General features: G+C 41.5%; 1 protein-coding gene across 1 annotated transcript in view; it reads right to left on the reverse strand.

The window, feature by feature from the left end:
* The window catches only part of cog5 (component of oligomeric golgi complex 5), an 85,660-nt gene that overhangs the window by 30,742 nt on the left and 32,511 nt on the right, over positions 1–22,407 (reverse strand). The window contains exons 7-10 of the mRNA XM_080420665.1: positions 11,999–12,129; positions 3,822–3,981; positions 2,300–2,412; positions 1,389–1,466 (exon numbers count right to left, since the gene is read on the reverse strand). Of these exons, the coding sequence (XP_080276791.1) occupies positions 1,389–1,466; positions 2,300–2,412; positions 3,822–3,981; positions 11,999–12,129 (482 nt within the window). The remainder of the gene's footprint in view (positions 1–1,388; positions 1,467–2,299; positions 2,413–3,821; positions 3,982–11,998; positions 12,130–22,407) is intronic.

A 22,407-nucleotide genomic window follows, 5' to 3' on the forward strand; every position in this document is an offset into this window, starting at 1 on the left:
CGGGCCCCACCTAGAAAATTCTATGTGGGGCCGAGGTGGGTCTTAACTGGGATGCCCATGTGGGCTATAAGTGGGTTCTACCTGGGCCCTAGTTGTATTCCAACCAACCAGAGTGCAGTGGCCATCACTCCAAATGTTGTGACATCAGGGCCCTCAATACTGCACATTGGGGGGAAGGGGCGCACAGATCGCTGAACCAATGGTAGCCCACGGATGTTTTCTCTGGAGATTTAAAATCCGCCCCTCTATGCCACATATCAGACGCGCTACAGGGTCTTTACTGACCGAGCCATGGCCCCACTGGCTACGCCACTGATATGCGCTGCCAAGTGGGCGCGGGCGCTACGTGGGCACGGGCGCTAGAGGTTCTAGTTTTCTACATTTGAAAACTTGTGAAACGGGACATTCTGCATAATGAGTTTGTACTTTTACTCAAGTAAATTTTGAATTCCGGACTTTTACGTGTAACAAAGTATTTCTACGTTGCAGTGTTGCTACTTTAAATGTGAGTACTTTTTCCAACACTGTTCCTGAGCCAAGTGGTGCACAGGGCAGGAGCCTATCTTCTGTTTCTGTAGCGTGAGGCTGCTTGATGTACAAGTACGCCCCCTGGACATGACGCTAGTACGTCGTAGGAACACTAAACATTGATGCTGAATGCCAAGCACGGAGGCATTGGGTCCCACTTTTATAATCTTTGGTATATGAACCGGCCCCGGGGGATTTAACCCTCGACCTCCCGATCTCAGGGCGGACACTCTAACCACAAGGCCACTGAGCTGGTCACGCACACACAATGACACACACACACACACACGCACACATACAAAAACCCAGCTGCTACCAATCTGCAGGGAAGTCATTAGTGGCTAATGTGCCGGTATAGCCAGTCCCTTGATTAGTTCACACAAATGAGGGTTAGAGGATCATGGGCTAGAAGTGTGACAGCTCACAAACACCCTTTGTGCACATGAATAAGTAAACACATGCACACGCACACAGGTTTGTATTATTATACTTGTGAGGACATCAACATTTTAGGACAATGGTTACGTTAATGTATTTGTTTTTCATATTTGTGTAATTTATTTTACTCTTATCCTGAAAATAGCTGATCTACAAGCTCATACGTATAGTAATACATAAGCATATGCACACACGGACCCCCATTTAAAAAAAATGTTCCAGGGACCCCCAGAAGAAAAGATTTGAGCTACAAATGTTTTTTAATCAAATATTTGCACACATTTTCGAGATTTTTCAAAAATAGCAGATCTACAAGCTCATAGCGCGGCACCGAGTGCTGCGCTATGAGCTTGTATATCTGCTATTTTTGAATAGCAGATAACACACACACAAACACACGTGCCAGATGACGTGTCTCTTACCTTAATGATCTCATCGATGAAGCAGACATGAGTCACTGGGTCTCTCTTCTTGGCCAGGACCTTCTGCAGATGCTGGACCTGGTGACACAAACAGTAGAGGAAAGGCCACGTTTACAAGCCGCCACAAGCCTTGCACTGTAGCAGTGCCCGTGGTTCTCAACCTTTTCTGGCCAAGGGCCCACTTGAAAATCTCAAAAGCGTTCGCGGCCCACCCACCTGACCACTTAACGGCAACGGCAACTAACGTGGCTAGCCACTGGGCTGCCGTGTTAAGTGGTCAGATGGGTAGGAAAAAGATTTTTATTTACGTTCTTTTTAAGGTATTTTGCTAATCATTTGGGTACCCACTTGTAATATCCTCAGAGAGGATAGAGAAAATGGCCTTAGTTTTAGTCTTTGTCAAAATCTCATACATAAGCTTAATATTTTCTTCAAAAATAGCGAAAAACGCTGATCTACAGTACATGCTCACAATTCGTAGCGATGCAACGCGCTGTGAGCTTGTAGATCGGCAATTGCTGTATACTTTCCTTACTCTGTATGTGTAACTTTGTAACTCTCATCGCTGTGATGCCGAGCACAGGGCGAGTGTAATTCCCCCGCGGGATCAATAAAGGTATCTATCTATCTATCTTGTCACTATTTTTCTCAACTAATTTAATCTCGCCCGACAACCCCATATTACAATGAAAACTAAAACTTAAACTAATACAAACTAAACTAAAACTAAGCCTTTTCAAAAAAATATTTAACTACAATCAAACACAACTTTGACTTTTTTGAAACTAAATGTCAAAATGTGAAATAAAAATAAAAACTAACTAAATGAAAAATGCAATACTATAATCACCTTCTCTATAAACTATAAACTAGTCTCCAGGAAGAGCAGAGAGCTAGCGGTGGTACCGTACCTGTCTACAGGCAGCACAGATCTGGTCCATCAGCTTTTCAAGGTTGGTCCAAAGAGCAGCGCGGAAAGCTGCCGTGTTCCCCGGAGTGGGCATCACCGCTCTGCCCGGAGCACCTGCAGAGAGAGACACACACCATGAAGACTACAAAGATGTTTTATATGTATGAGAAACACAGTGCTGGGAAAAGTACCCAATTGTTGTTACTTAAGTAAAAGTATCAATACTGCAATGTAGAAATACTCGGTTACGTAAGTAAAAGTCAGAAATTCTGAATTTACTTGAGTAAAAGTGTTGGTATCAAAATGTACTTAAAGTACCAAAGTAGAAAGTACTCATTATGTAGAGTTTTCAAATGCATTCCCTATTCCGGGCATGTCACAATAGGTGAACCGTTCCAGGAAAATAGACATTCTACAAGCTCACAATGTGTCACATCGCGACGCATTGTGAGCTTGTAGATTGACTATTTTCAAATGGCCTCAAAATTGTACTTAAGTACAGTACTTGAGTAAATGTACCTAGTTACTTTACACCACTGGAAACAAACTGTGACGCCTGACATATACTTAGTTGCACGGTGGTGTTGCCCGTTGAAAATAGACCACCTACAAGCTCACACAGCTTGTAGATCTGCTAAGTCGTAGGAGACACCATTGTAGGACAGAGTATATAAACCAGGCTTGATACATATATCAGAGGCTGAGACACTATTTTTAGAGAACATCACACAAGGCGTTCTAGAATCCAGAGCTGGGACTGTGCGGTTATGTGTTGCTTACTGGTCAGAGTGTCTCAAAATAAAGTTTTAATTGTTATGTAACCTTTATTTAACGAGGCAAAACTAATTAAGAGCAGATTCCTATTTACAATTGTGGCCTGGCAAAATGCAATGCCTCTTGCGGGAGAGTGGAAATAGGGGCTAAAAGAAATCAATCAGGTTAAATTATTTTTGGGTATTTTGCTAAAAAGGTTAAAGCTCTATACTGTGATAGTAATCATTCCTGGTTTGTTCAATTACCAGGGTCTCCTCGTCTCTCCAGCTCTTTAATAAACAGAAAATGATTTTTCAGAGGTGTTAACAATTTAAACAAACCAAGAGAGAGTACCCATTTATCAGCTTCAATTTTAAAGTGTTCCATTTCCAATTTTGTCTGCTCATTTCTTTGAGTTATTACTTCCAATTTCACTGGATCATCCTGTATCCTGTATGTGTTCTGTCTCCTGAAAATTGGTATCCTGACCTGAAACTGTATCATCTGAGCTTCAGAGACTGGGAGACTCCTGTTATTGAACAAACACTCTAGCAATGATTATAGAGCAATATAACACACAACAAATATCACTTAACCAACCTTTAAACACAAAATAAAGCACGTTAAAAGAAAGAGTATGCATAAACCCATGCATTAAGCATTACAGTACTGTGGATTGGAGCATGCAGGTGCTGAGTGAATGTCCAGTAAACACATATTTTTATATCAAGATTACAACATAAAAACAGCGCACAGCCTCCTCCTCATACCTCTGGTGTTGACAGGCTGCGTCAGGCCTTTGATGTCCAGCGCAGCGGTGACATTGTCCTGGATGGTGGTTCGATAGCCTCCCACCACGCCGCCGATGGTCTCCCTCAGACTGCCCAGGTTGTAGAACACCTGCAGGGCTGTGCCAACCTGGGTCGGATTCTAGGAGGCCAGAGAGAGAGAGGGAGAGAGAGGGAGAGAGAGAGGGAGGGAGTGAGAGAAAGAGAAAGAACAGAACACCTTAGACTGGCAGCCATCCATGGCATGGGACAATGTATTCTAGTAGGACGAAATCACGTTAATGGGTTTAACAAATATGCATGTACAAACACACGTGCACGTGCGTGCTCTCCCTCACACAAATACACACACACACACATTTGTATTAATATACTTGTGAGGACATCAACATTTTATGACGGCGATTTTACGCATGCCATTTTTTATATTTGAACCATAAAGCCTAAAATAGCACGTCGCCCTACGTGTTGTGAGCTTGTAGAAACCGCCAAAATCTAACCTCTAAATGGCTAACTCTAACACCAACCTGATTCTTTTGCGAAATTGTACGCCTACAGTAATAACAACAAAGGAAAATGGTCCTCACAATGTCTATTTCTCAAATTCTACTATACAGTACTTGCGGGGACATTTGGAGCTCACAAGTATAAATACAAGTACGCACGCACGCACACACACACGCACACAATTATTATAATCGTCTAATCTCAATTATTTTTGCATAATCGTCATAATCGATTCCTTGTTGAACATTTTCAACCTTTTCAAACATTAAAAAAGCAGAAATAGCAGATCTACAAGCTTACAACACGTCACAAAGTAAGCTTGTATAAAATTAAAATTAAAATTATTGAATACGTCAATAATTTCTTTGTATATTTCAGTTATCTGCCCCATGTGCAATTTTGATTATGAAGCCTAAAAGGCTTCATATGTTCCAATATTCAATGCCAAACACACAATTAAATTGTTAATCGCAATTACTTAAGTGACAATTAATCGTCAACTTAAATGTGTAATCGTGACAGCCCTACACGCGCGCACGGTCGCACGCAGGCTGTCAGTGTGGAGGTGAGAGCAGAAGCTAGGTGAGGGCAGCAGCTAAAAATACCTCTCTCACTGAGTGAATGAGAGTGGGGATGCATGGCGGTGTGTTATCTGTGCACATGTCAGTTCAACTCCCCGGTCAACAGATGGGTTAGCAGGGTGGAATGCAAGGGGCAAAGTTGTATCAACCGCACGAAACCCTAGCGTCCCTATTCCGGGCATGTCACAATAGGTGAACCGTTCCAGGAAAATAGACATTCGACAAGCTCACAACACGTCGCAAATGTTTGCCGGCTATTTCCGGGGCTCAGAGATTCAGTGTATAGGGGAAAAAAGGAGGAGACCGCGTACAGACCCCTGAGGGTGCAGGTCAATGAAGTATAGAGCGATTAAGTTGTTATAGTTGGTGTGAACTCTGCCATCCACTTGACTTAGAACGATTTTTTAAATTATATTTTTATAGTTATAGTTAGCTCAGTCAGTGTGAACGGCCCTTTAGTGTGTATTTATGTCAAAAATGTTGTGCTGTTACAGAGTGAGAGTTGAACAAAAAAAGTACATAAAGCACGCACATCCAGGCATCGGATGAAGCTCCAAAACTCTTTGTTAATACCATGTGGGCGACATTTTTTGCCTGCTAGCTCTCCTTCAGACGAGGAAGAGTTAACAGGCTCGAAACGTCACCTAGGTGTTAATAACACTTGTGGAGCTCCATAGAATGACAGTTGCTCATAGTCTAGTAGCAGTAGCAGCACAGACATGGCAGGTGATTCTGTCCAAGAGGACGGGAGCAATGACGAGACCTGATAATCCTGTTGGTCTCATCACGGAAATCAGTGAATAACTTTCCATCTAACTTTATTATTACTTTTGTAGATATTAGCCATTTATGTCAATTGAAAAGTGAAAATATTTTGAATCTGAGTTTAACCATTTATGATCATCACTTGTTTGTCTTTTTTTTCCAAATCAATTTGTATTATTTTACCACGACTTTTTCTGCAAATAGCAAATAGGCTGCCATCTCGACTCGACAGCTCAACTTAAATTTAAGGTAAAGGCATCTGTAAAAACAAGGGAATAGGCAATGTGTGTGTGTGTGTGTGTGTGTGTGTGGGGGTGTGTGTGTGTGTGTGTGTGTTAGAGAGTGAGAGACAGACAGACAGAGAATCCATCATATAAGACACTGCATGTATGTGTTTCTGTAGAAGGAAATAAAGAGACATAGACTCTGGCAGTCTAATAAGGTTAACCATTAGTTTTTTTAAACCATGACAGGGTTAACTCGACAGTATCTCCTCCTCTTGGTCATTCCTAACAACAGAATTGGCCAATGTGAACAGCCTGTTGGTTCACACTCCACTGAATTACAGCATGTTAAACACCCTTTCCGTCACTGTTTGCCCACATGCACACACACAGACGCGTGTGCACGCCCCCCCCCAACCCAACACCCACACACACACGTTTGTATTACTATACTTGTGAGGACATCAATGTTTTAGGACGACAATTTTATGAATGCCATGTTTTAAATGTTTTCACCATTTTAACCCTAAAGCCGAAAACAGACGATCTACAAGCTCACAGTAGTCATCCAAAAGTGTTGAACGGCTATTTACGATATTTATTTTACATTTTGAAAGTGATTCCGTTTATCTATATATCTAAATACTGAACCAATGACAAGTATTAACACGAGCTTGTGACTAGATAATAACTACATTGGAACCATTTTCTTAGTAAAAATGTCCCAAGTAATGCTTTGGGACACTTTTCCACCCGACAGCGACGATAATTGTGTTATGTGTGACTGAGAGAAAGTCAGGAATGCTTTTGCATTCATTCAAACACATACTGGTTCATTTATATCTCCTTTGGTACCAGCCAGCGGTGGAAAAAGTATTCAATTTTCTTACTTAGGCAAAAGTATCAATGTAGAAATACTCTGTTACAAGTAAAAGTCCAGAATTCAAAATTTACTTGAGTAAAGGTACAAGAGCATTGGTATCAAAATATACCAAAAGTAGAAAGTACTCATAATTCAGAATGTCCCATTTCACAAGTTTTCAAATGTATAAAAATATTTTGAAAATAGCCGTTCTAAAAGCGACGCATTGTGAGCTTGTGCCTCAGCTATTTTCAAATGGACAAAATGTATATAGGGCTGAAGTGGTTAATGTATGTCTCGTAATAATAATAAAAATCTACAAAGTAGAAGTAAAAGTATTGAAAATGGGAAATACTCCAGTCAAGTAAAAGTACCTCAAAATTGTACTTAAGTACATTACTTGAGTAAATGTACTTAGTTACTTTCCACCACTGGTACTAGCAGCTACCTCTTATCCTTTCTCCACCTCTTCCTCATCTCCAACTGTCTCATTCGTTTTCACTGTCGTGTTACTAAACACGTTTAGTAACACGACAGTAGCACGCAACAGCACCCTGCATGCCTTCTCTTCAACTCAAAACACAAATCTTCATGAAGTGAGACTAGCAGCGGATATATCTTGTAACCAATTAAAACCCTAGCACATTCTGGTGATAAAATTCGACAAAAATAGCATCAAATATCTACAAGCTTTCTCTTGCGAGCTTGCAGATTGTCTATTTCAAGATATTTAGTGTAGAGGAAAAACCTTAGGGGGCACACTTAATAATCTTTCTTTGATTATGCGCCCTTGATTAAGATTGGAGTGTCTCAAGGCTCAGTTATTGCATTTTCCTAGAACCATACTCTTTGACCAAATTATTTCTTGACATGTCCGTTCATGGCAGTGCTGTCGACAGTTTATCTCAGTTAAGCCTAACAATCGTATTAAAGGACCAACATACTGGCGGTCTGGCATGTTTAGCCCCTCGACTGTGACTCACGGTATACTTGACATTACTGCAGACTGTATTTCAAAGTATCTCAGCTCCACTTTTGATACATTGGACCACTGCATTTTAATTGAAAGATTAGAACACTGAGTTGGCATCAATGATGTGGCACTGGACTGGCTTAGCTCATACCTCACGGGCTGGAGCTTTGCCGTCGTAATTGGAGAGGCCTCCTCCTCTCGGGCCCCCTTCACATGCAGGGTCCAACAGGTAGCAATCCTAGGTCCGCTTTTGTTCTCTATTGACATGCTTTCCCATTGGCAACATCTTTCGCAGTCTCGACATACATTTTAACTGCTACGCTAACGACATGCAGCTCTGACGACACGCAGCTCTACATTACACTAAAACCTGGTGCAGGATATACGTCACGTCTTTTGGCTTGTCTCTCCGACATCAAGCACTGGATGACCCCGAATTTCCTCCAGTTAAATTAGTCAAAATCGGAGATCATTTTATTCGGCCCCCCTAGCTCAACCCTCTCCCTCCACTTTACACCTTGGTTCCCTTTCCGCAAATGTTACACGTGCGGCCCGTAATCTGGGTGTGACGAGCTGCTCTTCACTGGCTGCCTGTGAGCTCCAGGAGCAATTTTACTTATTACATATAAAGCCCTGCATTGACTGCCTCCCAGTTATAGCTCCGATATGCTGATCCCTCATAAGCCTGAGCGCATCCTTAGATGCTCAGATAAGGCCCTCCTGGAGGTCCCTATAACTCGCCTAATTACCCGGGGCGATCGGGCCTTTGCTGCCCGGACACCTAGGCTGTGGAAGGTTAGCACTATCCGTGCCTCTGTTTAATCCGTTAAGATCTCTGTCATTTTTAGATTTCTTTGGGCTATTCAAAAAATAGCAGATATTCAAGCTCATAGCACAGCACCGAGTGCTTGTAGATCTGCTATTTTTTGGAAATTGTGGAAAATGTGTGCAAATCTTTGAATATGTATATGATTTTTTTTCTTTTCTTTTTTTTCTATAATTTAGAGTAGCCAATAATTTTTTACCCCATTTTTCTCCCCAATTTAGTCCGTGTGCCAATTGATTGATCCCCACACACATTTCTGTGTTGTCACTGCTGTTGTATCCTACTGACTCACCTGCCAGTGAGGAGCCCCCACCGGGAGGACGTAGAGCCTTTGTTCTATACTTCCCGCCCAACACTCCCCGCTGACGGCCGCTGACAGCCGCCCCAGCCCGTAGGAGTACATGCAGTATACTGATATCACCCTCCCCGCCCGGCTTCCCTCCCCTGAACACGGGCCAATTGTGTTTGCATAGACGTCCGACAAAGCCGGATGCACCACGGTGGATTCAACCCACAACCTCCGTGGTGATGGGCAGGGACTTTACCACCCGAGCGCCTGATTTATACATTTTTAACTAAAAAAAAACTCTTTGCTTCTGGGGGTCCCTGGAACAAAATATTTTGAGATGGGGGTCCGCGGCCAAATACATATCATTTTGAGTGGTCCTTGACATGAAAAAAGTGTTTTCTTAACCGTTTTACATAACATGTGATTGTCCTGAAAGCATTTTTTTTTATTTTGCTTTGTTGTCTGTTGTTTTTAACCTTGCTCTGTACAGCACTTTGGAACTTGGTTTTGAAAAGCGCTATACAATGAAAATGAAATTCATTATCATTATACTGTGGGTTTGTTTAATTTTTGAAGAAGCCATCGCAAACATCTAGCCAAAAGTTAGTCCCTGTTTTATCTTGTCGCGACTATTGTGATACTTGGTCTACTGTGGCACCCAGCAAAGCTCAGATAGAACTGTCTCTCTATCTCCATCTCTTGGTCAAAACACAAAACCATAATCCCTTATTGCAGTGATTCCCAACCTGTAGGCCGGGACCCACTGGTGGGCCGTGAGGATATTGAATGTGGGCCCCGAATAATTGGCATATTTGGCAAAACACTTTTAATGATAATATGACATTAATATTAAAATAATTCATGTAAAAACAAATCATGGCATTCTTTCTTTAAAACCTTGGAAAGTGGGTTTTCGGTGTGATACAGATAAATAAGAACTTAAAGTATACTATGAATCTATTGATCATTAAAATAAACATGCTATTCATGACCCATTACTATTCATAGTGAACAGATCAACCAGGTATGTTCGTATACATACCTAGGAGTAGTAATAGACCACCTTTTGTCATGGAAAGACCAGATTGAATCAGTGGGTAAGAAGACAAAACAAAGAGTCTATTTCCTTCGCCGTCTGAGATCTTTTGGTGCTAGTAGACAGATTCTTCTTTTGTTTTTCACTTCTGTTATTATGAGTGTTCTGCAGTACTGTAGTACCACCTGGTATGGATGTCTGTCTGTAGCTTTAAAGTCACAACTGCTGCAGCAAGTGAACATTTGTTCAAAGATTGTTGGACAACCACTTCAGAGGCTCTATACATCTACGTATAATAACAGTATGATAAGGTTGGCAAGGAATATCACTTCAAACACTAGCCATGCTTTGTATGGAGAATATAGGTTGCTGCCTTCAGGAAGGAGATACGGTGTTCCTACATACGATAAGGTCAAACTGAAGAGGTCCTTTGTCCATCAGACGACATTGAGGCTTAATCAGGAGTTATAGGCCAGGGGTAGGCTGAGTGGTGGACATTGCTCTTGTCTTTGCATGTCTTTATGTATGCATTTAGTTGTTTGCTTGTGTCATGTCAAATGTGTGTACTGTTATATGTTGCATACATGGCTGTTGGGTCGCAAGACAAATTTCAGTGCAAACTGACAATAAAGTATTATTGTATCGTATTGTATGCTCTGAAAATGCAAGCGGCCCACCCATCCGACCACTTGACGTGTTAAGTGGTCAGTTGGGTGGGCCGCGAATGCCTTTTAGATGTTTGAGTGGGCCCTGAAGCAGAAAAAGGTCAGGAACCGCTGCCCTTAATGGCAAACAAGATTATGTTTCATAATTGCCATCCATGAAGCCCAAGGGTGTCTCTCCCATCAGAAAAAGGGAGAGAGTGTTTTGTATGATTTCCTTATCATCATCTGTACAATGGTGACTGGTGATGAGCAGAGCAGAACAACATGGCTGCTTCTGAGAAACACAGCTCTCCCCCCAGCTCTGGCAACATGTCATCGCTGACAGTGAACAGACTGTCACACACACACACACACACACACACACACACACACACACACACACACACACACACACACACACACACACACACACACACACACACACACACACACACACACACACACACACACACACACACACACACACACACACACACACACACACACACACACACACACACAGTAAAGGTTTCTGAAACAGGACACTGTTCTCTAGAGAACTAGGTTTTCTGGGGCAGATGACAGCCTTGTATGTATACTGTACTCCCCTCTCTCTCCCTCTCTCTCTGTGTATCTATCTATACATCTATCTATAATTGTTATGTATTGTTCTACCATGTGGGCCATGAGTTATGACCCTGTAATAAAGTTTATATAAAGTTTATATATCTCTCTCTGTTTCTTTGAATAGGTAAAAACATTCATGTTTGACATAAAACACTAGAAAGCTCAACAAGGATGGGAGGGAGAGGAATAATATAATATATTTTTAAAGGGGTCCCAAATGTATTACGTATTTGGCTGCGAGCCCCATTTGAAAAGATTGTGTGTGGGCACCCCCTTACTTAAGAGAAGTATTGTCAAGATTTCACATAAATTTTTCTTAAGTAGCAGATCTGCAAGCTCACAATACCTCACACCGCGACCTATTGTGAGCTGGTAGATCAACCATTTTCGAATGCCTAATAAATACAAAAAGGGCACAAGTGTTTAAATTGCTCCTCATTTTGATGCACCCCCAGGAACCACCTCAAGGTCCCCTGGGGGTCCTCAGGCCCTATGTTGAGAACCAGTGTAAAAGTGTTGGTTCTGGAAGGACACGCAGGGGGAGAGAGAGAGAGAGATTTCGTAAGCTAGTTTTCTAAGCTAATTTTACTGAGTCTGTTTACACAGACATGTCTTTATTCCATTTTAATTGTAGATAATGTATGGTTTTGTTCTGACTGTTTTGTTCCACTTGGCAATGTAAACGTATGTTTTCTCATGGCAATAAAGCCCCTTTGAATTGAAGTGAATTGAATTGGAAGAGGGAGAAAGACGTAAGAAGTAAAATGTTCTGTTCCAGTGGAATTTTGGCATCCCATCTGGAGGATGCGTGTGTGTGTGGTATACCTGTATCTCCATGCCCTGCTCCAGAAGTCTCTTGGCCTGGTTCTCTACCTCCAGCCTGGCTCTGCTAATGAGGAGCAGCTCATTCTCAATCACCTCAATCCCACTCAGGTCCACCCCCTGGGACAGGTAATCTGTAGGACACACACACACATGTTTCTATTACTACATTTATGAGGACATCAAAACTTTACCTAACCTCTATAATGTCTAATCCTAACCCCAATCTGAATCTTTTCCTAATTGTAAGCACAACTCCACTAATCTTTTTTTTTTTTTTTTCATAAAACAAACAAGTAGCTTGTGAGGATCAAATGTATGTGGAAAAAGGTCCTCACACTCTTACAATGTCTATTTTTCAAATTCTACTATACTTGTGGGGACATTTGGCCCTCGCAAGTATTGTACAAGTAAACACACACACACACACACACACACACACACACACACACACACAGAGGGCAGGAGACAGCAGGTGTTTCACCATTCTCTTAGTGCCGTCATGTGTTCTGTCAATTTCAGTGTGCGATTCAACATTTCATATTTGGGTCCCGAGCTGGAACGGCTCTTCAACCTTCAATGGAAATAAGCCCTTAGGGCTTAATAAAGTATAGACTCAATCAACTTACTTTCCAATTAATTCAACTCCTTGGTAAATCCCTCGCTCATCCACAGCTGCTGCTGATGATGATGAGTGTACTCATCATCGGTTTATGTAAGCAGAAATGTGTGTCCCCAATCAAATAAATGGAGTCCGCACACTGTTCAAGTTAATCTGCTCCAATAGTGTATAAACGTATAACTAGGTCTTCTTCAGAATGTGTCTCCCAGTGGGACATTAACCTCTCTGATATTTCATATTCCACACGTGCCATCTGAAAGGTTCACACGTCTCCATTATGAGCAGTGGTGGACATTTACTTGAGTACAGTACATTTTTATGTACAGTACCATAACCATGTATTTTATGTAGTTTATTTATTAAATTTTTGACTGTCTGGACTTTCACTCCGCTACACTTCAAATAGAAATATTGGCCCGGACGGCTGGCGTGGTTGGCGTAACCACCTAGGCTGGTAATCCAACCTGACAGCGTATCGCGGGTTAAAAAAATATCTAAATACATTTTTAAACTAGAAAATGTGCTCCTCGGAGCACAAGTCTCCGCCAGCAGACTATAGCAATTATATTATCATAGCAATAACTAATGAGATACAGTAGAGTAAAAGATATATACTGTAGTTAAATAAAAAGGTGTATGTTAAAGAAATATTTATTTAAAAAAAAATGATTTAAAAATCATATTTTGTCTTCTAATGTTTAAAAATATGTTTAAAAAAATGTTTAAAAAAAGATAGGATGAAAAAAAGAGATCCAAAAAATTATTTATTTATGTATTTCTTACAAAAATGTATATACTATGACTAATTGATCCTGTCTTACCTCGCTTCAAAAATGTAAACGGTTTTTTGAAGTGACACACCTATTTATAGAATTGTATTTCGTCATGCATTCCTCTAGCCAATCAAAGGCATTGGTGTCAACATATTAATACGTATTAAGATTTCGGTCTTGTTGTGGGATCAATTCAACTCTAGTCCTCTTCTGTGTTACTGTTGTAGATGAGTATGCTTTCTTAGCTTTGGCCTTCTGCGCCTTTGCTTGACCAATGTCAGGTGTTCTCAAAGGGACACACACACGCACGGACGGGTGATTTGGACTAGAAGATACTGTTCCAATCAAGACTGATTGATCCTGTCTTACCTCGCTTCAAAAACGTAAACGGCTTTTTGAAGTGACACACCTTTTTATTATAGGATTGTATTTCGTCATGCGTCCCTCTAGCCAATCAGAGACATTGATGTCAACATATTGACACGTATTAAGAGTTCGGCTTTGTTGTGGGATCATTTCAACTCTAGTCCTCTTCTACGTTACAATTGTAGATGAGTATGCTTTCTTAGCTTTGGCCTTCTGCGCCTTTGCTTGACCAATGTTAGGTGTTCTCAGAGGGAAACACACACGCACAGACGGGTGACTTGGACTTACTGAAGGTACTGTTCCAATCAAGTCTGATTGATCCTGTTTTACCTCACTTCAAAAAGTAGGGGCTTTTTGAAGTGACACACCTATTTATAGAATTTTATTTCGTCAAGCGTCCCTCTAGCCAATCAGAGGCATTGGTGTCAACAAATTGACACGTGTCACGTGGAGCTTGCCCAATGTTAGCTTGGCTAACAATGTTTGCTCACACAAAGCGAAAACATATTCTCCACCTTCGGCGGAGACAATAATAATAAACTTTTGATTTTATTTTGTAAAACTTTTTTCAATAGAGCAATGCATTGATATTAACAAGAAAATGTACTTCATAATTTGTACTTTTGAATACTTTGTCCACCACTGATTATGAGGGATGCCACGGGGAGTGTACAGCAGTAGAGAAGTGGTGATATAACTGCACTCTTTGCTGCCTTTAAAGACAGTATAAACCAAAAATGAAAACAGGATCGGTCTAAGTAGTTCAGATCTATTTAAAGCTACTTTGTTCTGCCATCTGTTACAGTACCTCTCTTGCCATCTTGTTCCCCCCTTCTTATTCCTGGAATTATTAACAAGTACAGTGGCATCTGAGTGGCTGTTTGGCTGATTTCGACAATTCATGCATGCAATTGCAGGATTTGAAGTGTATCTTCACCCCCTCGTGCACCAATCTTATCTTTGTAATATGACTGTGGCTTGTGAAGTGTCTGAATTTGCCAAACCAAACCACTCCCAGCAGAGGTTGACTCTTTCTTCTTGTTAAGATTTGAGTAACAATTGCATGACCCTTTTGGTAAAGAAGGAGGGAAGTGATGACTATAGTATTACATTGGTTGAATATTGTGATGAAATTAGGGAATGGTGGATGAAATGGAAGTACTATCACAATGTGTACTAGCTCCCCCTAAATGCAAACTGTGCTAGCAAATGTTAATTTGCCAATTATTTTAGAATACCGCACCGCTAAAACATGACAAAGTACTCCTTCCATCTTCTCAACACACTGGCTTCGCTTGCTAGAACATCTCTATCCTTTACCACCTTAACCTGTTGCACATCCTTTCCTTCTCAGTGCCTCTGAGTGTCTAGCCAATCGGTACAAATCCTTTTCTCCCTCCTTGGTGTCCAACCTCTCATACAACTCCTCATAATCTTTTCCTTAGCCCTCACAACCTCTCTCTTCGCCTTACCCCTCATCTCCTTTTACTCCTGCCTACTTTCTTCATGACTCTGGCTGCCTTTCTTATCTCCTCCCTGAGCTCCAAACAGCATTGTTCTTTCTTCATCTTCCACCATTTGATCTTTTGATCTTTTTCTGTCTACACACCTAACATCAGCGCCCAGCACTTACCAAAGGACTCAAGCCCTGGTGCTACGCTGAGTTGGAGGTGAACCCATGACCTTGTCTTCCAAAGGCGAGAGCTCTACCAACTGAGCTACCCGGACACAAAAGCTCATCACTCTGTCTTACCTTCTCTTCAACTCAACCTGTTGATATACTCTTCCTTTAGGATTATACCTACCCCGTTTCTCCTCTCGTCCACCCCATGGTAGAACCCTCCGAAATTCATGGCATTGCCCATTGACATTAATAACCTCTTTTAGAAGGGAGACCTGGGCTACAACAAGGTAGCAACATCTAACTATAAATTCCACAAATCTCTGTCAGTACCTTTCCCTCGCATATTTATCTATCTATCTATCTACTAAATGCTCCTGCAAACAAAGCTGTACTGGCAGGTGTAGATGTTTTTGTTTATCTCTTTCTTGTACAACAACAATAATAATACAAATTACTTGGGCCCGCAAGTAATTGGCAAAACACAAGATTTGAATGATGAAATAACATTATATATATATATATATATTACATATTTTATATTAAAAGATGTATATGTTATACGTGTATATATATATATATATATATATATATATATATATATATATATATATATATATATATATATATATATATATATATATGTGTGTGTGTAAAAAAAGAGTTTTAATTGTGAAACAGATACGTAGGAATTTAAAGTATACTATGTTAGTTCCATTCATACAAGCCGGAACACAATTGATTGTTGATCATTAAAATAAACATGCACTGAAAATGCACGCGACCCACCCATCTGACCACTTACTGTAACACGGCAGCCATTCGGCTTGGGCCCTGCTGATGTAGAAAAGGTTTGGAACCGCTGCTCTGAACTTCTTCACCGAAAAATATTTACCTTAGAATAGCCATGCTAGGTTTCAAGTGCTCGGTTTCCATTAAGGCCTGAGCTTCCGATTCTACAAAAATGTCTTCTAAATCCTAACAGTTTTCTGAAAAACGTATTATGCTACTATATCAGTGGTGCTAAAACCTTTTCATGTCAAGGTCCACCCAAAATTATATGTACTTGGCCGCCGACCCCCATCTCAAAATATTTAGTTCCAGGGACCTCCTGAAGATTTGAGTTACAAATGTTCGCTTTAAAAAATATCTATATTCAAAGATTTGCACACATTTTCAAAAATAGCAGATCTACAAGCCCATAGCACGGCATTCGGTGCCGCACTATGAGCTTGTATATCTGCTATTTTTGAATAGCCCAAAGTATAAAATAATGGTTATAGCTAAAATCTAACACATCTGACACAGATGCGATTACCAGGATTGAACAGCTTTTTTTCATAGCAGGCTTTCCGACACCTTTGCGCTTTTCCTGAACCAGACACAACAAGAGCCAGAGGAATGCACACTTGCTGCGTGGATGCAGAGGTGACGGGGAGGAGTGAGGGGGGGAATAGGGGTGGGGGGGGGGGGGGATATCAAGCTATTTCAAATGCGCTGTTTGTCCGGGGTGGCCGCTCGATTGTTGCTCCGCTCCCCGGTGAGAGCATTATCAGGCAGGTGGCAGGCTGAGGCACACAGGACCAGGGGAATTGGACAGAAGCCACATTCAATTCAAAAGCAATCCACTCACCGCCTCAGCCGGAGTACAAAGCCTGTCTGCGACCACGGTCCACCAGCTGAGCCCCCCTGTGTGTGTGCGTGCGTGCGTGCGTGCGTGTGTGTGTGTGCGTGCGTGCGGTATGTGAATGGAGAGTGGAGACATCACAAGTGAGGTCTGGAGTGTTTTTCTTTTTTTTGTATTGACACGTTTGTGTAATAGGGCACCTTTGAAGGCATGCATGTAGAGTCATGCACACACACACAAATGACTGTAGGCTTACGTGCCGTACGTGCCGTCCATCATTATCTACTGTGTCAATTGGTTGGTGTATATGCCTGCACTGGTGTGGAAGATAAACGCAGATGGGGGGAGAAGTGAAACGCCAATATGATCAATATATCATTATCGTTTATCCTCAGTGTTTGTTTTGACTCAAATTTGTTTCAGTTCAGCATTAGAAGGAGAACCACCCATTACCGGCCACACAGGCAACTACTTCAGTGGTTCTGAACGTGGGGTCTGGGGGTCCACTCTGGGGTCCTTATGGGGGTTTGAGGGGTTCCCCAGCTAAATTAAATATAGCAGCAAAATTAGCTTAGACACAATAAACCTATATGATCTACAAGCTCACAACGTGAATTTCTTTTAAACATTCAGGGTCCCTGGCACAAAATCCTTTCAGATGGGGGTATGCGGGCCAATTATGTATCAATTTGGGGGTCCTTCACATGAAAACATTTAAGAACCACTGAACTAGTTGACTACAAAGAGCATAACAACAGTAGAGACGCATAGCAGACGGTCCAAGTCAGCGGCGTTCCAGAATCATGCACTCACTCAGGGACATTATGGAGGAGCCATTTCTTTCCGTCTTTCTTTAGTTCACATCGAAAATGAATGCCTGAAATAGCCTCCTAACAATAACATATGCAGGGAAGAAGAACAGGGGAAATACAACTGCCAGATGCAATGTGTCACAGTTAGTGTAAACCAGCATGTGACTGTCTATGTGCGTATGTAAATTATGTCCACCTGCATGCACTTAAGCACCCATAATGGTGTTTCTTTTAGCTTCATACTTGGTCCTTCAGCCAGTTAAAGTTCTATTATGTAATTATTTTTGTGAATAAAATATAAATTTGTCCAATTTTACGGTAGAGTATGTTAACTCTTTCACTGCCAAGAGTATTTTCATAAAGTACTCCCAAACTGCCAGGAATTTCCTTTTTTTTTAATTTTTAAATTTTTAAATTTTTCATTCAAATAAATGATCTGATTGGGGTTTTAAACCCATAATACAGTTCTACCAGTAGAGAGCAACAAATCGACACATTGATGATCTCGCTAGCTCACTCGCCCCCTCCCAAACAGGCTGACGTCATATCCGGTCCTAACCGGATGTTGACATTTTTGACAATCGTTGATCAGGCTAAATTACGATGCGATACTCGACTACGATGACTGATCGTCACCCAGACCAAAGAGAGTAGACGTGGACCTCTCCGTTCGCTTTTTATACCGTGTGAAAAACCGTGACTTTCCCTATTCTGGACGAAAATCACCGGAGAAAAACAACGTGACCCGGAAATTAATTTTTTTTTGTACATCCGGCTCCGGGTGAGTCTGATGTAGTCAGGAAGCGAAAGTGATCATGAAAAATATACAGAATAGCGCGACCACAGTCAAAAGTAAAAACTCGGGATTTCTCGTGCTGGCACTGAGGGTACTCGGGAAAAACTCGGGATATGTCGGGGCGTGGCACTGAGAGAGTTAATACGTATCAATAATAAGAATTATAAATGATTGTTGACTAATTAATAATAGTTAGAGTATGTTAATACTTAAGAGTATGTTAAAAAGTATACCATTGGGGTGGTTGCATTTGGTCTCCCTGCTCTTCTATTGTTTACATTGTTTAATAGTGTTTGGAAGAGTTGTCAAAAAAACACATTTATGTGGAATGTGGAAAATATACTAGTGAAAGATGATATAAAAAATACATTTTGTTCAATTGAAAAAGTCAGATATGTTGCATCATTTCATGAGCACGGAGCTATTAGACACAGTCCTATGACATCACCAAGAGTTTCACTGTGCCACTGGACTGCGAATTATAGACATCAACAATGACTCATTCCGGCAATAACCCCCATTAAGTGCAAGAAGGCTTGGGGACACACCGGACCTAATCCAAATGGCTATACACAGTAAAATCCTCAGCGTTCATTTATACAGTACATGTTTAACTCTGAGAGTGTACAAATGTAACCAAATGGACCTTTATGGGTCCATTTGGTTACATTTGCTGATTTGATATGATTTTGTCGAAAGAAATACAAGTTCCAACACAATGTACTGTGTGTGATGAAGCACATATTTCCAATGTGGTCCTAATGGATAAATGGACCCGTAAAGGATCCATTCGGTTACATTTGTCCACTCTCTCACAGTCAAATGAATGTGTAAATTGCATGCAAATGCTCACATCCATTCATGCAACACACTTACTGAAGTGGGCACGGCAGACTCCCAGACAGGTTAGCCAAGGGATAGGCTGGATATGGGGGCTGCAATATTAAAGCAGCCATTAAATATTTATGCCCCCCCTTCCTCCCTCTTTCACATGCTTAAAGCAATCTTAGGCGTGAAGATTGGAGCCTCCTGGCTGTGCACAACAGTCACAATCACCTTTGATAAAAGAGGACTATAGTGTGCAAATCAGGGGTGCAACAATTCATCGAACAAATCGATTTAATTGACAATCGCAAATTCAACATAATAGATTAATATATATATCCCTATTTTGGCCATGTCATAAGAAATCATGTCATTGAAAATAGCCGATCTACAAAGAGTGTTGTGATGCAATGCGCTGTGATCTGCTATTTTCTAAATGTATGCACAACACCTAAAGGACAACTTCCTCTATTTTCAACCTATCTTCATATAATTGGTCCTCACTAATGCTCATTATAATGTGGCACCATTTTTGTCTACTGAGTCTGTCTCAGAGGAGGGCTTTGGACAGTTCCGAAACACGCCTACCGGTGACATCATCGATGGGGAATCCAAGCTAATAGAAACGGCAGGCTTTCTATTCCGGGAAAGTTGGCATGATATAATAATGGAAGCCATTGTTCACGCGTTCAAAAAATTTATTATCTTGTTTGAAAAAGAAAAAAGTGCCTAACACTGACTGATGTCAGTGGCAGGTTTCTGAACTGTCCACAGCCATCTTATGAGACACAAACCGAGTTAAAAAAAACTGTATCATTTTATCATGAGCATTACTGAGGACCAATTATATGAAGAAAATGGGTGAAGTCGTGGTTAATCGATTTGTTGATATATATGTAATATTATATAAACACAGCACTTATAATCACAATAATCAATAGTTGCGGCCTTAATGCAAATGTTCTTTCCGTCTGTTATTCTCACTTCATTGCCGTGTATCTCTCTCTCTCTCTGAAGGGATTTCTATCGGAGGCCCCACCCCCCAAATCACGCATGTCAGAAAAAACTGGAAACTATCATCTGTGCTTATTTCTTGAATAAACAGATGCATGTCAGCGTGACCGTCCAAGCTACAGTGACCAGATCTGGGAGGTAGGTGTGTGTGTGTGTGTGTGTTTGTGTGTGCCTGTGGGCGTGCATGCATGCCTGCGTGTGTGTCTGTGTGTGTGTACTACTATACTTGTGAGGGCCAAATGTCCCATACATACAGTAGAATTTGAGAAATAGACATTGTGAGGACCATTTTCCTAATCCTCACAACAGAAATGGCTGCCGAGCACCGAAAATAGCTAATTGTAGATCTACTTGTAGATCAGCTATCTTCGTCTTTAGCTTTACAGTTACAAATGGTAAGAAAAAAAAAAAGGGTAACGGCGAGAAGAATTTTCTGAACCACTTAAACACTCAAGACTTAGTAAAGTGGACGTGAGTTGGCGCTGTACTTGGACCGCTTCTTTCCGTCAACACCAAATCTCTTCACCAACAAATAGCCGATCTACATGTAGAATCGACTATGGATGCTGGGGTACAAGTGGTTAATCGATCGGCGGCCGCCAGCTCTAATTGGGAACGTGACGTACGGGTCCACGTTGGCCCCAGCCGGTGGCCTAGCGGTTGCCATGCCGACGCCAAGAAGCCTCTTCCCTAGCAGTCAGACTGCTATAGCCTAATGAGCGGATATGCTCGCTAGACTGTGAAGCCTCATTTACACATACTCCGCTGTTACCAACCAGAAATGACCCATTTTCAATCCCCAAATTATTCTTTTTTTCTTTTTTTCTTTTTTATTAACGCACAACATGAGAGACTAAAGACACAATAAAGAATATATTTCGATTTATTAGAGTATATTAATATGTATTTATTAGGCTTATTGACAATACGACAACTCCAACTAGTACGCAGAACAGGCCAATTAAGCATTGTACCATCAGGTAGTAGTTGCTATACACACACACAGGACTTTGGCCACTTCTTTGCCAGTGTGTGTGTGTGTGTGTGTGTGTGTGTGTGTGTGTGTGTGTGTGTGTGTGTGTGTGTGTGTCTGTGTGTGTGTGTGTGTGTGTGGGGGGGGGGGGGGGGGGGGTGTGTGTGTGTGTGTGGTGGTGGTTATGCCAGGGTTTCCATTAACATTTTCTATTGCCACGGTTACCACGCTGAGCTCTCTCTGAAGAGGGTAAACACAATAAAGGGAAAAGAGGAGAGGAAGAGATCCGTGTTTGTTTGTGTGTGCGTGTGTGTGTGTGTGTGATTGTACACTTGTATTACTATACTTGTGAGGGCCAAATGTGCCCTCAAGTATAGCAGAATTTGAGAAACAAGAGACATTGTGAGGGCAATTCTCCTGGTCTGGGAGTTGATTTATACTTATTTACACCCGGGCGTCATGGACCGTAAAACTCCGATCTAAGCTCGTAAGCCTGGCTATGTTCGGTTTTAGGGCAAGGGTTAAAAATGGCAACGAAAACAAAAATGTAAAGATGGCATTCATAAAATCGTGTCCTAAGATGCTGATGTCCTCACGAGTACAGAAAAACAAGGGTATGTGTGTGAGTGTGTGTGTGTGGGGGGGGGGGGGTAGTGTGGTAGTGTTAAAAGGGAAGCTACAAAAGAGAAAGCTGTAGGTGAAACATGGATGAGGGTCATGTTGATGAGCGAGCCCCTCTGGCCCCCGTATGCAGGCAGCATAAAAGCAGACACTTCAAGAAAAGAACCAGACAAACAACAAAGAGAGAGAGACAAGAGAGACTAAATGAAAATAATGCCCCGATTTATACTTAGCGTGCCGGCGTCTTGCGCCTTAGGAAAATAGCCGACCTACAAGCTCACAGCGCGCCACGACACGCTGAGAGCTTGTAGATCGGCTGATTTTCCTTTGAGAGACGCGCCGCGCCGCAAACCAAGTCTAAA

The sequence above is a fragment of the Gymnoscopelus braueri genome (genome assembly GCF_963280865.1).
Source record: "Gymnoscopelus braueri genome assembly, chromosome: 23".
Taxonomy (NCBI): domain Eukaryota; kingdom Metazoa; phylum Chordata; class Actinopteri; order Myctophiformes; family Myctophidae; genus Gymnoscopelus; species Gymnoscopelus braueri.